The following is a 14,685-nucleotide window of genomic DNA, read 5'->3' on the forward strand; positions in this document are numbered from 1 at the left end:
CTCAAAAAGCATTAATAATAGCTTTAAAAAAAGTTCTTAAGTCCTGGCAGTTGAATTGTAAAGCCTAATGTCATTGGGGAGTATTGACCTCTTCATCCTGTCTGAGGAGCATTGCATCGACAGTAACCTGTCGCTGAAACTGCTTCTCTGTCTCTGGATGGTGTATCCAGGAAGCTTACAGATCATGAGCACAATTAAATTGATGCAGTTTGCTTATTTAGCGTTTTTCCTGTTCACTCCTCATGAAGGACGATTTTTCCACTGTTAGGTGACCAAAATGGAGTCTTAAGCTATAATGCTGGATTTGCTCTTCTTTTAACCCAAGAGCCTCATAAGTGTGGTGAATTGCCTCTTAGGAATAGCTGCCCAGAACTTCATTGTGATTTGGCTCAAAGAGGCTGCATAGCATAGTTGTGATTAGCTATATTAATTTAAACCGATTACAGCTGAGGTTTTTGAAGTCATATTTGTTACTGGTGATTAGCTGAAAAGCTACAAGCCACATTGATCCTATTCCTCTGTATTTGTTGCTTCTGAAACTTCCTTCTCTGAAATGCACTCCAAGAACTTCCAGTATTACATCTGAGAATCTGTGAATCCTCTCCTTTGATCCCTTACATTTTTTCAAATATTATTTTTGCATCATCTAGTACTCACCATCAGTGGAAGTGAATGCTTGCTTACAAGCTATCCAAGCACATTTAAGCCATAGTATTTATACATACTGTAATCCAGACTTTCAAACAAGAAGGCCTTATTGACATAGAAACCACTTGGTAGCTGATTCCATTATAATATTTTATTCTCTATCTCTGTTTTGATTTATTTATCTTAAGTGTAATAAGATTTCTTGGGCTCAACATATGATTCATTATATATAAAATTCACTTAAATATTTTGGATGAAGTGAGCACCATAATGAAAGAAGTATATTTTGTTACATTGGTTATTGTGACTATATAATTCTATACTATTGTTCATGTATGTATAATTCTGTCATCTTATTTTTCCAGATATAACCCTAAGACAGACAAAATTGACCATCAATGTGAGTGCTGTCAAGAAACACAGACTGAAAGAAAGAGCGTGGACCTGAGTGCTCAAGATGGTGCATTAAAAATTTCGTACAGTTATATCCATATTAAGTCTTGTGACTGTAAGAAGACCATCTGCCCTAAGCTGGCTACTTTTTAAACAACTTTTCTAGATGATGAAGCCCAATACTAAGCCCAATTCTCTTTTTCCTTCTGATAAAAAAATATAATTCATTACATTTAGCCAATCACATTATGTTTAGAAAGAATTGCTTCTACTTGATTTCTAAATTGAGAGAAAAATAAATGTAACATTAGCTACATTGCTGCATGAACTTTTTAATTTGTACGAAATTGCTAAAGCTTATCAATAAATAACTGCAAGCAAATCTCCATAGTCAATTACTATCTGCTTAGAGATGGTTTAGTTTGTAAAATATTCAGAGATGAACACTTCATTCATCACATTTTTTTAAAATTCACAACTGTTGTCAGTTCTGAGCTGCCCTGGACAGAAAAGGAGCATAAAGATTTATTGAAATCTGCCATTATACAATGTACCAGTGTGTTGGCGCATGGCCAAGTGGTTAAGGTGCTGGTCTAGTGATCTAAAGGTTGCTAGTTTGAGCCTCAGCTAAGGCAGCGTAGTGTATCCTTGAGCAAGACACTTAACCACACATTGCTCTGCGATGACACCGGTGCCAAGCTGTATTGGCCCTTGCCCTTCCCTCGGACAACATCGGTGACATGGAGAGGGGAAACTTGCAGCATGGGCAACTGCCAGTCTCCTGTACAACCCTGCCTAGGCCTGTGCCCTGGAAACTTTCCAAGGCGCAAATCCATGGTCTCTAGAGACCAACGGATGCCTATTATTATTACAATGTACCAGAAATATTCTCCAAAGCATGATATTTTTAAGTTAATAGGACAATGCCATTTTGTTTTTAATGGTGGAGTATGAATGTAACTAAACTTTTCAAATAATTCCCTAACCTTCATTCTAAAACATCACTGCCACTGTGTCAGAACATCACATAGTATCAAAGAGATAAGAAGTTGCTGCTATTTTGCCTGTGTCGTAAGTAGTTTTGATACTTGGAGGTTCCTTTCATCTAAATCTGTTTTAGAACTAGTGAAGATTTCAATGTAAATTTTTCAGAAGGAAATCTTTATATTCTATGCAATAAAGAGGAGACTAGATTGGAAAGAGCAAATCATTTATACACAAACTGAGGTTTTCTCTGATTATGACTGGGAAATGAAAATCTGTTAATATTCTAAGTGTGGGGACTTGCCTTATTACTCTTTCGATGGATAGAGGTTATTTCTTTAGGGTAAGGGTGATAGTGAACTAATAAAGGAATGCAAATAATTTAGAAATGTCCTTCATGGAGATACTTGAAGCCCATAATGACTGGAGATGTAGCACAGAATCAAATTTTCTCAAGATCTACTAATTCCCCAATTTCAAGCATTGTTCTAACAGTGATTTTTGAGTAAAAATAGCATTTGACTGTTAGAAGAAAATTCAAGTCAGTTTATGAAATTCTTTAATTGTGTAAAACTCACAATAAACAGTATACATGATAATAATAAATACAACAATAAATACCACAAAGGGACAAAAATGGAATGGTACAAAGCATAGTTGTGTAAACTGAGGTAATGCAAAAAAATGCTAAAGTAAAAATAAGAACAGATAGAATTAAACGTTCTAAAGCATGTTAGTATCACTGGAAAGGGAATGTTAAAAGGTGATTGACTCCGGTGTCTAATAGCAGTGGGAATGAAACTGTTCCTGCATCTGGTTGTTTGGACTTTCAAGCTCCAGTACCTTCTCCAAGATGGTAGAAAGGAGAAAAAGGAATGGCCAGAGTGGTAGGCATTCCTGACGGCATTGTTAGTCTTACTGATGCAATGCACTGTTAGGATGGACTGGATGGAAGGATATTAAGAGCCTGTGATAGATTGGACTGTGTTTATGAGCCTCTGTAGGTTCTGGTAATCTTATACAGTACTTTTTGCCAAAAAGGCTAAAATGCAGCCTGTCAGGAAAGTATCTATAGCACAACTGTAGAGGTTTGAGAGAATCCTTGTAGTTCGACACATCAGTGCAACGCCAAGTATTGTTCATAAAGCAGACACTAACACCTTGTCTCTTGCTAAAGAGTGCTGAGAGATATTAAAAAGAAAAATCATTATATCAGTGGCTTCCCTTCAGTTTATACTACTGTCAGTCATGCAATTCCCGGACGAACACTCAGGAATACCATTGCATTCAGATGTAGCAGGCACGATATGGTTAGCACAACACTTTACAGTATCAGCGACCAGGGTTCACTTTCCTACCTGGACAGTACCTGAGGAGGAAGGTAAAACTGCGCAGGCGCGGGTGACGTCAGCGGCGAGCGCGGATTTTAAAAAGAAGCCCACTTTTAAGAGTGGGCAGCGGAGCGGGAGCAAGGAGTGTTCGAGGTCGACAGACGACTGGAGATCGGAGGATCAGCCGTTGTAGGTAGGCCGAGACCGTCGGACCTACCTGGACAGTACCTGAGGAGGAAGGTAAAACTGCGCAGGCGCGGGTGACGTGCGCGGCCAGCGCGGAGTTTAAAAAGAGGCCCACTGTCAGGAGCGCGCAGCGGAGTGCTGGGCTTTGGCGAGAGGAAATCAGTGAGCCTGAGTACGTGCTTGCTGAGGTAAAAAAGGTAAGGTCGGTAGGTACTTTTTTCATTTATTCTGACTAATCTGGGATCAGGTAATGGGGGAGATAGTTAGAGCAGTGGTGTGCTCCGTATGCAGTATGTGGGAGGTCAGGGTCAACACAGTTGTTCCTGATGACCACACCTGCAATAGGTGCATCCAGCTGCAGCTCCTATCAGACCGAGTTAGGGAATTGGAGCAGGAGCTGGATGAACTACAGATCGTTCGGGAGGCAGAGACAGAGATAGATAAGAGTTATCGGGACGTAGTCACACCGAAAAGATAGGAGGTGGGCAAATGGGTGACAGTCAAGAGAGGCGGGGGAGCAGACAGAGAGAGCAGAGCACCCCTGTGGCCATTCCCATCAACAATAAGTATACCGTTTTGGATACTGTTGGTGGGGATGACCTACCAGGAACAAGTTGCAGTGGTCCTGTCTGTGGCACTGAGGTTGGACCCTCGACTAGGAAGGGGAGGAGGGAAGAGAAGAGAGCGGTAGTGATAGGGGATGCTATAGTCAGGGGGGCAGATAGGAGATTTTGTGGGGAAGATCAGGAGTGTGCCGAGGTTCGGGACATCTCAGATCGGGTGCAGGTTATTCTCGAGAGGGAGGGCAAGAACCCAGATGTTGTGGTCCATGTAGGGACCAACGACGTGGGTAGGATGAGTAAGGGAGTTAGGTGCGAAGCTGAAGGGCAGGACCTCCAGGGTAACAATCTCAGGATTGCTACCTGTGCTACGTGCGAGTGAGGCAAGGAACAGAAGGATTATACAGATTAATACGTGCCTGAGAGGATGGTGCAGGAGGGAGGGCTTCAGGTTTTTAGATAATTGGGCTTTGTTCCAGGGAAGGTGGGATCTGTTCCGGTGGGATGGTTTACACCTGAACTGGAGCAGTACTAACATTCTTGCAGGAAAGTTTGCTAGTGCTGCTGGGGGGTGGGGGGTGGGGTTTAAACTAAATTTGCAGGGGGCAGGGATCCAGAATGTGAGAGAGGATAGCGAGATGAAGAATAAAGGACAGGTGGGGATGACACGGTTCCGGAATATTAAGTGTGTAGTAGAGAAAGGTGAGGCGGAACAAGTGATAAGGAGGACACATGTACAGAGGGATGGTCTGACGGAACATGGAGTTAAATGTGCAGAAAGAATAAGTACATTTAGGAAGGACAACAAAATTCAAGAGGCATATAGCCCGATGAGAGTTCGGGGAGCTGGGTTAAGCACAATAGGCAGCGATTTAAACAGAGAGAGGAGAAATGAGCTAAAAATTCTATATCTGAATGCACGAAGTGTCAGAAATAAGGCGGATGAGCTTGAAGCTCAGGTGCGAATGGGTAACTATGATGTTGGGATAATGGAGACATGGCTGCAGGGAGATCAGACCTGGGAAATGAATGTACAAGGGTATACGTGCTATCGTAGGGACAGAAATGTTTGCAGAGGGTGTGGGGTGGCCCTGTTGGTGAGGAATGAGATTCAGTCCTTTGCAAGGGGGGGACATAGGATCAGGAGAAGTAGAGTCTGTGTGGATAGAACTGAGGAACAGTAAGGGCAAAAAGACCCTAATGGGTGTTGTCTACAGGCCCCCAAACAGTGGCATGGATATTGGGTGCAAGTTGAATAGGGAGTTAACATTGGCATGTGGCAAAGGTAATGTTGCAGTAGTTATGGGGGATTTCAACATGCAGGTGAACTGGGAGAATCAGGTTGGTGCTGGACCTCAGGATAGGGAGTTTGTAGAGTGCCTACGGGGTGCATTCTTGGAACAGCTTGTACGAGAGCCGACCAGGGACAAGGCTATTCTGGAGTTAGTGTTGTGTAATGAACAGGATTTGATAAGCGATCTTGAAGTAAAGGAGCCATTAGGAGGTAGTGAGAATAATATAAGGTTTTATATGCAATTTGAGAAGGATAAGGACAGATCGGAGGTGTCAGTGTTGCAGTTGAACAAAGGAGACTATGGAGCCATGAGGTAGGAGCTGGCCAAAGTTAAATGGATGGCTATCCTAGCAGAAAAGACAGTGGAACAGCAATGGCAGGTATTCTTGGGAATAATGCACAAGGTGCAAAATCAGTTCTTCCCCCAGAGAGGGAAGGATTCAAAGGGGGGAAAGGGGCCACAGTGGTTGACAAAGGAAGTCAGAGATTGCATAGCATTTTAAAATTAAAAAAAAAAAAGTATGACAGAGCTGAGGTGAGTGGGATGACAGATGATTGGGAAATTTTTAAGGAACAACAGAACTTAACTAAAAAGGCAATACGGGGAGAAAAAATGAGGTACGAACGCAAGCTAGCCAGGAATATAAAGGAGGATAGCAAAAGCTTTTTTAGGTATATGAAGAGAAAGAAGATAGTTAAGAACAATGTTGGGCCCTTGAAGAATGAATTTGGTGAAATTGTTATGGGAAACAGAGAAATGGCAGAAGAATTTAATAAGTACTTTAGATCTGTCTTCACTAGGGAAGACACAAGCAATCTCCCAGATGTATGGATGGGCCAAGGACATAGGGTAACAGAGGCAATGAAACAGATTGACATTAGGAAGGAAACGGTGATGAGTAGACTGATGGGACTGAAGGCTAACAAATCCCCAGGTCCAGATGGTCTGCATCCTAGGGTACTAAAGGAGGTGGCTCTGGAAATTGTGGATGCATTGGTAATCATTTTCCAGTGTTCCTTAGATTCAGGATCAGTTCCTGAGGATTGGAGAATGGCTAATGTTATCCCACTTTTTATGAAAGGAGGGAGGGAGAAAACAGAGAACTATCGTCCTGTCAGCCTAACATCAGTAGTGGGGAAGATGCTAGAGTCCATTATTAAGGATGAAATAGTGGCATATCTAGATAGCAGTGATAGGATTGGGCCGAGCCAGCATGGATTTACCAAGGGCAAATCATGCTTGACTAATTTATTGGAGTTTTTTGAGGATGTAACCAGGAAGTTAGACAAGGGAGATCCAGTGGATGTAGTGTACCTCGATTTTCAGAAGGCATTTGATAAGGTCCCACATAGGAGACTGGTGGGTAAAATCAGAGCTAATGGCACTGGGGGGGAAGATATTGACATGGATAGAAAACCTGTTGGCAGATAGAAAGCAAAGGGTAGCAGTGAATGGGTGTTTCTCGGAATGGCAGGTGGTGACTAGTGGGGTGCCACAGGGCTCGGTATTGGGCCCACAGCTGTTTACGATTTACATCAACTATTTAGATGAAGGCATTGAGAATAACATCAAGTTTGCTGATGATACTAAGCTGGGTGGCAGTGTGACGTGATGAGGATGTTAGGAGAATTCAGGGTGACTTGGATAGGCTGGGTGAGTGGGCAGATATTTGGCAGATGATGTTTAATGTGAATAAGTGTGAGGTTATCCACTTTGGGAGTAAGAACAGGAAGGCAGATTATTATCTGAACTGTGTAGAGTTAGGTAAGGGAGAAATACAAAGAGATCTAGGAGTCCTTGTTCATCAGTCACTGAAGGTGAATGAGCAAGTGCAGCAGGCAGTGAAGAAAGCTAATGGAATGTTGGCCTTTATTACAAAGGGAATTGAGTACAAGAGCAAGGAAATCCTTTTGCATTTGTACAGGGCCCTGGTGAGACCACACCTGGAGTATTGTGTACAGTTTTGGTCTCCAGGGTTAAGGAAGGACATCCTGGCTGTAGAGGAAGTGCAGTGTAGATTCACAAAGTTAATTCCTGGGATGTCCGGACTGTCTTACGCAGAGAGGTTAGAGAGACTGGGCTTGTACACGCTGGAATTAAGGAGATTGAGAGGGGATCTGATTGCAACATGCAAGATTATTAAGGGATTGGTCAAGATAGAGGCAGGAAATATGTTCCAGATGCTGGGAAAGTCCAGTACCAGAGGGCATGGTTTAAGAATAAGGGGTAGGTCATTTAGGACAGAGTTGAGGAAAAACTTCTCCCAGAGAGTTGTGGGGGTGTGGAATGCACTGCCTCAGAAGGCAGTGGAGGCCAATTCTCTGGATGCTTTCAAGAAGGAGCTAGATAGGTATCTTATGGATAGGGGAATCAAGGGATATGGGGACAAGGCAGGAACCAGGTATTGATAGTAGATGATCAGCCATGATCTCAGAATGGCGGTGCAGGCTCAATGGACCGAATGGTCTACTTCTGCACCTATTGTCTATTCTTCCACTGTCTGTAAGTAGTTTTTATGTTCTCACTGTGACCACGTGGGTTTCCTCCAGGCATTCCAGTTTCACATTTGCCTTCCTCACCAACCTGCAAATATTCTTTTAGAGAATCCTGCACAAGATCTCTCAAGATCCTTTGCACCTCAGATTTTTTAATTTTCATTCCATTTAGAAAATAGTCTATGGTTTTATTTCTTCTACCAAAATCCTTGACTATACACATACCAACATCAACCTAATTATTGACATATAACATAAAAAGACCGTAAGACATAGGAGCAGAATTAGGCCATTTGGCCCATCAAGTTTGCTCCACCATTCAATCTTGGCTGATCCTTTCTTTCCCTTCTCAGCTCCACTCCCAGTCTTCTCCCCGTAATCTTTGATGCTGTGTCCAATCAGGAACCTATCAAGCTTGGCTTTAATTACAGTCAACGACCTGGCCTCCACAGATGCCTGTGGTAATAAATTCCATAAATTCACCACCCTCTGGCTAAAGAAATTTCTCCGCTTCTCTGTTTTAAATGGACGCCACTCTACCCTGAGGCTGTGTCCTCTAGTCGTAGACTCCCCCACCATGGGAAACATCCTTTCCACATCTACTCTATATAGGCCTTTCAACATTGGAAAGGTTTCAATGGGGTCCGTCCTCATCCTTCTAAATTCCAACAGATACAGACACAGCACTATCAAACATTCGACATATGAAACTGTTTAATTCCTGGATTAATCCTACTGAACCTCCTCTGAACCCTCTCCAATGCCAGCACATAATTTCTTAGATGAGGATCCCAAAACTGTTCAGAATACTCGAGCTGAAGCCTCACCAGTGTCTTATAAAGCCTCAGCATCACATCCCTGCTCTTGTATTCTAGACCTCTTGAAATGATTGCTAACATGGCATTTGCCTTCCTCACCACCAACTTAACCTGCAAGTTAACCTTTAGGGTGTTTGGCACAAGGACTCCCAAGTCCCTTTGCAATTCATATTTTTGGATTTTCTCTCAATTTAGAAAATAGCTTGCACATTTATTTTTACTACCAAAGTTCATGACCATGCATTTCCCAACACTATATTTCATTTGCCACTTTCCTTCCCATTCTCGTAATCTCTTTCTGCAGTCTACTAGTTTCTGCAATATCACCTGCCCCTCCACTAATCTTTGTATCATCTGCAAACTTGGCAACAAAGCCATCTATTCCATCATCTAAATCATTAATATACAGCATAAAAAGAAGTGGTCCCTACACTGATCCCTGTGGACAACCACAAGTCACTGGCAGCCAACCAGAAAAGGATCCTTTTATTCCCACTCACTGCCTCCTACCTATCAGCTAATTCTCTAAACATGCCAGTGACTTTCCTGTAATACCATGGGCTACCATCTTGGTAAGCAGCCCCATGCAAGGTACCTTGTCAAAGGCCTTTTGAAAGTCCACATATGCAACATCTACTGCATTCCCTTTATCTGCCCTACTTATAACCTCCTCAGAGAATTCCAACAGCTTTGTCGGGCAAAAGTTTTCCTTAAGGAAACCATGCTGACTTTGTCCTATATTGTTCTGTGTCATCAAGTACTCCATAACCTCACCCTTAACAAGTAACTCTAACATCTCCTCAACCACTGAGGTCAGGTTAACTGGTTTATAATTTCCTTCGTATGGCTTTGCTCCTTTCTTAAAGAGTGGAGTGACATTTACAATTTTCCAGTCCTCTAGCACCATGAGTTTTGAAAGATCATTAATAACGCCTTCTCAATCTTTACTGCTACATCTTTCAGAACCCTTGTGTGCAGTTCATCTTGCCTGGGTGACTTATGTACACTTAGTTCTTACAGCTTTTTGAGCACCTTCTCCCTTCTAATAGTACTCGCTTCTCTTTCCTCACACCTTTCAACATTTGGCACACTGCTAGTGTCTTCCACAGTGAAGTCTGATGCAAAATACTCCGTTGGTTCATCTGCTGTCTTCTTGTCCCTCATTATTATTTATCTGGCCTCATTTTCTAGTGGTCCTATATCCACTCTCAACTCTCTTATTTTTTTACATACTAAAAAATCTTTTTCCATCCACTTTGATATTGCCTGCTAACTTGTATTCACATTTCATCTTTTCCCTCCTAATAATTCTTTTAGTTGCTCCCTGTAGGTTTTTAAAACTTTCTAATCCTCTTTGTCCCACTAATTTTTGCTTTGTTTGATGTCCTCTCTTTTGCTTTTACATTAGCTTTGACTTCCCTTGCCACCCACAGTCGTACTATTCTGCCATTTGAGTCTTTGTTTTTTTGAATACATCTGTCCTGCACCTTCCTCATTTTTCCCAGAAACTCACGTCATTGCTGCTCTGCTGTCATACCCGCAAGCATCTCCTAATTTACTTTGGCCAACTCTTCTCTCGTACAACTGTAATTTCCTTTACTTCACTGAAATACTGCTATGTCAGAATTTACTTTCTCCGTATAAAATTTCAAGTTGAACTCCATCATACTGTGATTATAAGGGTTCCTCTACCTTCAGCTCCCTAATCACCTCTGGTTTATTACATAACACCCAATCTAGTATAGTTGATCCCCAAGTAAGCTCACTGAAAACTGCTTTAAAATGACATCTCGTAGGCATTCAACAAACTCACTTTCTTGAGATCCATTAACAACCTGATTTTCCCCAATTAACCTGAATGTTGAAATCTCTCATGACTATCATAACATTGCCCTTTTGACACGCCTTTTCTATCTCCCTTTGTAATCTGTGGTCCACAGCCCAGCTAATCTTGGGTGATCAGTAGATAACTGCCATCAGGGTCCCTTTATCCTTGCAGTTTCTTAACTCAACCCAAAAGGAGTTAACATCTTCTGATCCCACATCACATCTTTCTAATGCCATTCTTTACGCGCAGAGCTATGTCACCTCCTCTGCCTAACTTTGCATCCCTCTGATACAACCTTGGACATTCAGCTCCCAACTACAACCATCCTTCAGTCACGGTTCAGTGATGGCCACAACATCATACCTGACAATCTGCAGCAAGTGTTGGCTGCTCCAGGAACTCGGGCTCAAAGTTGATGACCCGGAACCTGATCTTCAAACACTGCGGCTTATCAGGGAGGGGCAGAGATGCCTGGATTCTTAGTTTCAGGAGGTAGTCACACCCATTAGATTAGCTGCTTCAAATTCAGTCTGTAGTCAGGGCCAAGAGGGAGTGACTGCAAGTAAGGCGAGTAGTGGCATCCAAGAGACAATGCTGGAGGAGCCTCAGCCTTTGAGCTTGTTCAATGGGTTTGAGATTTTTGTTCCCTGTGTGGATAACAGTGAGGGCTGTAGGATGGATGAGCAACCTAACTGTGGCACCGTAGTTCAAAGAGCAATTCAAGAGGGGGAAAGAAGAGAAATGGAGTGGTAATTGGGGATAGTATAGTCAGGGGAATAGACAGTTTTCTGTCACGAGGATAGAGTGTCCCAAAGGCTGTGTTGCCTGCCTGGTGCCTGGGTTTGGGACATCTTATCTGACCTGCAGAGGAATTTGCAGTGGTAGGGGAAAGATCCAGCTAATGTGTTCTACACGGGTATCAATGACATAGGTAGAACGAGGAAAGAGGTTCTGTTGAGGGAATTTGAGCAGCTAAGGACGCAACTAAAGAGCAAAGCCATAAAGGTAGTAATCTCTAGATTACTACCAGAGCCATGTGCAGATTAGGTGAGAACTAAAACTAGGGGGCGTCGCCTCAAGGTTCGGGGGTGTAGATTTAAGATGGAGATGAGGAGGAACTACTTTTCTCAGAGTGGTGAGTCTCTGGAATTCGCTACCTCAGTGAATATATTTAAGACAATTTAGATATATTTTTGCTTAATAGGGGAATTAAGGGTTATGGGGGAAAAGGCAGGTAGGTGGAGGTGAGTCCATGGCCAGATCAGCCATGATCTTATTGAATGGTGGAGCAGGCTCGAAGGGCCAGATGGCCTACACCTGCTCCTATTTCTTATGTTCTTTGCTTTTCCTTCTTATGTCTATGGTACCAATATATACCAAGACATCTGGCTACTCATCCACCCTCTCCAAACTGCTGTGGGTGCAGGCACCTGGGAGACAACATACTATTCAGGTGTCTTGTTTATGTCCACAGAATCTCCTGCCTGTTCCCCTGACTATTGAGTCCCCTAACACTACTACTCTGCTCTTCTCCCTCTTTCCCTTCTGCACCACAAATCTACGCTCAGTGCCAGTAACCCAGTCTCCGTGGCGTTCCCCTGGGAGGTCATCGCCCACAACAGTATCCAAAGCGGTATAATTATAATTGTGAGGAATGGCAACAGGTGTGCTCTGCGCTGCCTATTCACATTTCCACCTCTCCTGACAGTCACACAGCTACCGACCTCCTGCAACTTATGGGTGACTACTTCCCTGTAACTCTGATCGATTATCTCCTCACTCTCCCATTAAAGCCAAAGGTCATCCAGCTGCTGCTCCAGATCCTAACAAGGAGCTGCAGCTTGATGCACTTCATGCAGGTGTAGCTCCAACATCTGGCATGAAGAACACACAACATCATTTACTACACTAGGTACAGTTGGGGGGGAGAAAGGAAACCTTAACAGAACCTTACCCAAAACCAACACGAGGAAATCTACAGATGCTGGAAATTCAAGCAACACACACAAAATGCTGGTGGAACACAGACCTCGAAGGGTCTCAGCCCAAAACGTCAACAGTGCTTCTCCTTATAGATGCTGCCTGGCCTGCTGTGTTCCACCAGCATTTTGTGTGTCTTACCCAGAACCAATGTCTCTTTCAAGCCAAAGCCTCCTTTGAGCCAAAGCCTGACTCTCCTACTCTCACCAGTGGCCTACTCCTAACAATGGCCACCCTTTTTGTCCCTTCTGTACTTTAAGCAATCGTCACTGACTTGTCAGAAACCTTGTAGCTACAGCCTGTTTCTGCTGCTAATTGGGCCACTGGAGTGAGTCTGAACGCCCCTGAAGGTCTCCTTTTAAACAACCATTGCCCACCTGTGATAAATCATGCTGTGGCCTGCATCTGCTGCCAATTGGGCCACTGGAATGAGCCCAAATGCCTGTGAAGGTTCTCCTTTTAAACAAGAAGAAGCAGTCCCAACACAGGCCCCTTTGGAACACCACTTGTCAGTGGCAGCCAATCGGAAAAGGCATGCTTTATTCCCCCTCTTTGCCTTTTGCCAATCAGCCAATGTTCTATCCATGCTAGTATTTTTCTTCGAATACCATAGAAAAATTTCAGAGGAGATCTACCAAGATGTTGCCTGTATTAGAGAACATGCTATATTAGGAAGATCGAGTGAGCTGGGGTTTTTCTCTTTGGAGCAAAGCAGGATGAAAGGTGACTTGACAGTGGTGTATAAGATTATGCAATATATAGTGTAAGATTCAAAATTAAGATGTGCGTTTCTGAAAGAGGTCCGGGTTAAAGTCAAAGGACAAATGTGATTTAATTATGTCCAGGGACAAATGTGATTTAATTAGGTCTGGGTTAAAGTCTGTAAACAAATGTGATTTAATTATGAATGCAGAAGCCCTGACAAGATTAACTGTTTGTGGAATCATTGAAGTCCTGAGATATGGACTATTGTTTTACAGAAACGTGTGTAAAAAAAAAAAAAGAAAAAAAAAACACTCCAAATATGGAATGGGAAAACACTGTGTACCTCCCGAGTCAGGGAGGGGGGTGGTAAGGAAGAAGGATAAAACCTGCTGCCCTGTAAGGTTCGGGGTTCCCTTCTCTGAGGGGGCCCAGCTCTGCAGAACTGTTAATAAACTTTGTTTCCTTGAATTTGTCTTAAAGCCATTATTCAGGAGCGTGGCTCGTTTCTGACAACTTGGGGTGCTCGTCCGGGATCCACACTCCAGCCGTGAGGGGGGCAAGGAAGGACATCGGAGAAGGTGCACCCTGCCGAGTTCGGCAGTCCCTGATTCCTTGCTCGTCGCCCCGCGCGGCTTGAGCAAGTGATATCCGGCGGACTCAAGGAAACAAAGAGGGGTTGTCGAGGCAGTTGAGACAGTGAGCGATCGAGTAATTTCTGTGCACAGGACCCAGGTAAGAAATTGAATTCCTGTAGAGACGTAGTACACAAGAATCGTGGAGCTGCGGGGTTCCTGCAGGTGGATCCTCCTGTAGAGACATAGTACCCGAGAATCGTGGAACTACGGGGTTGCCCTGCAGGTGGATCCTCCTGTAGAGACGTAGTACACGAGAATTGTGGAACTGCGGGGTTCCTGCAGGTGATTCCTCCTGTAGAGACGTAGTACACGAGAATTGTGGAACTGCGGGGTGCCTGCAGGTGAATTCCTGGGCGATCGCGGGAATACAGGTTCTGGAATTGGACAGGAGTGACCAAGCTAGGTGGGTCACATTCAAATTAAATTCCTGCAGAGACGTAGTGCACGAGAATTGTGGAATTACGGGGTGCCTGCGGGTGGATTGGAACCGAGCAAGTCCTCGAGATGGGGAATAAGGGGTCTAAGAGAGAAAAGGGTAAAGGAAATCCAGGCGCCAATGATGAAAAATACCCCGGGGTACCCCCTGATAGTCCATTGGGACGGATGTTAGAAAATTGTGATTACGGGAGGCGAAAAGGGAAGTCAAAGAGAAAAATGATACAGTACTGTGAATTATGGTCCCGCCAGCCGATCCAAGGGTCGGCTGTGTGATGGCCTAAGTTCGGGTCTAGCGAGGATTGGGTACAACAAGCCCTTAATCTGTACGTGAATTCAAAACCTAACGTTAAACCCGAAGAAAGTGATTATGCCCTATGCTGGTTACCAAC

The 14,685-nt window shown here is 43.6% G+C and overlaps 1 protein-coding gene across 1 annotated transcript in view; it reads left to right on the forward strand.

The window, feature by feature from the left end:
• The window catches only part of LOC140738653 (uncharacterized), a 100,886-nt gene extending 99,463 nt beyond the window's left edge, over nt 1-1,423 (forward strand). The window contains exon 47 of the mRNA XM_073066272.1: nt 1,014-1,423. Coding sequence (XP_072922373.1) covers nt 1,014-1,194 — 181 coding nt within the window. The 3' untranslated portion in view covers nt 1,195-1,423. The remainder of the gene's footprint in view (nt 1-1,013) is intronic.
• The last annotated feature ends 13,262 nt before the right edge of the window (nt 1,424-14,685 follow it).

This window comes from Hemitrygon akajei, chromosome 14, assembly GCF_048418815.1.
Source record: "Hemitrygon akajei chromosome 14, sHemAka1.3, whole genome shotgun sequence".
Taxonomy (NCBI): domain Eukaryota; kingdom Metazoa; phylum Chordata; class Chondrichthyes; order Myliobatiformes; family Dasyatidae; genus Hemitrygon; species Hemitrygon akajei.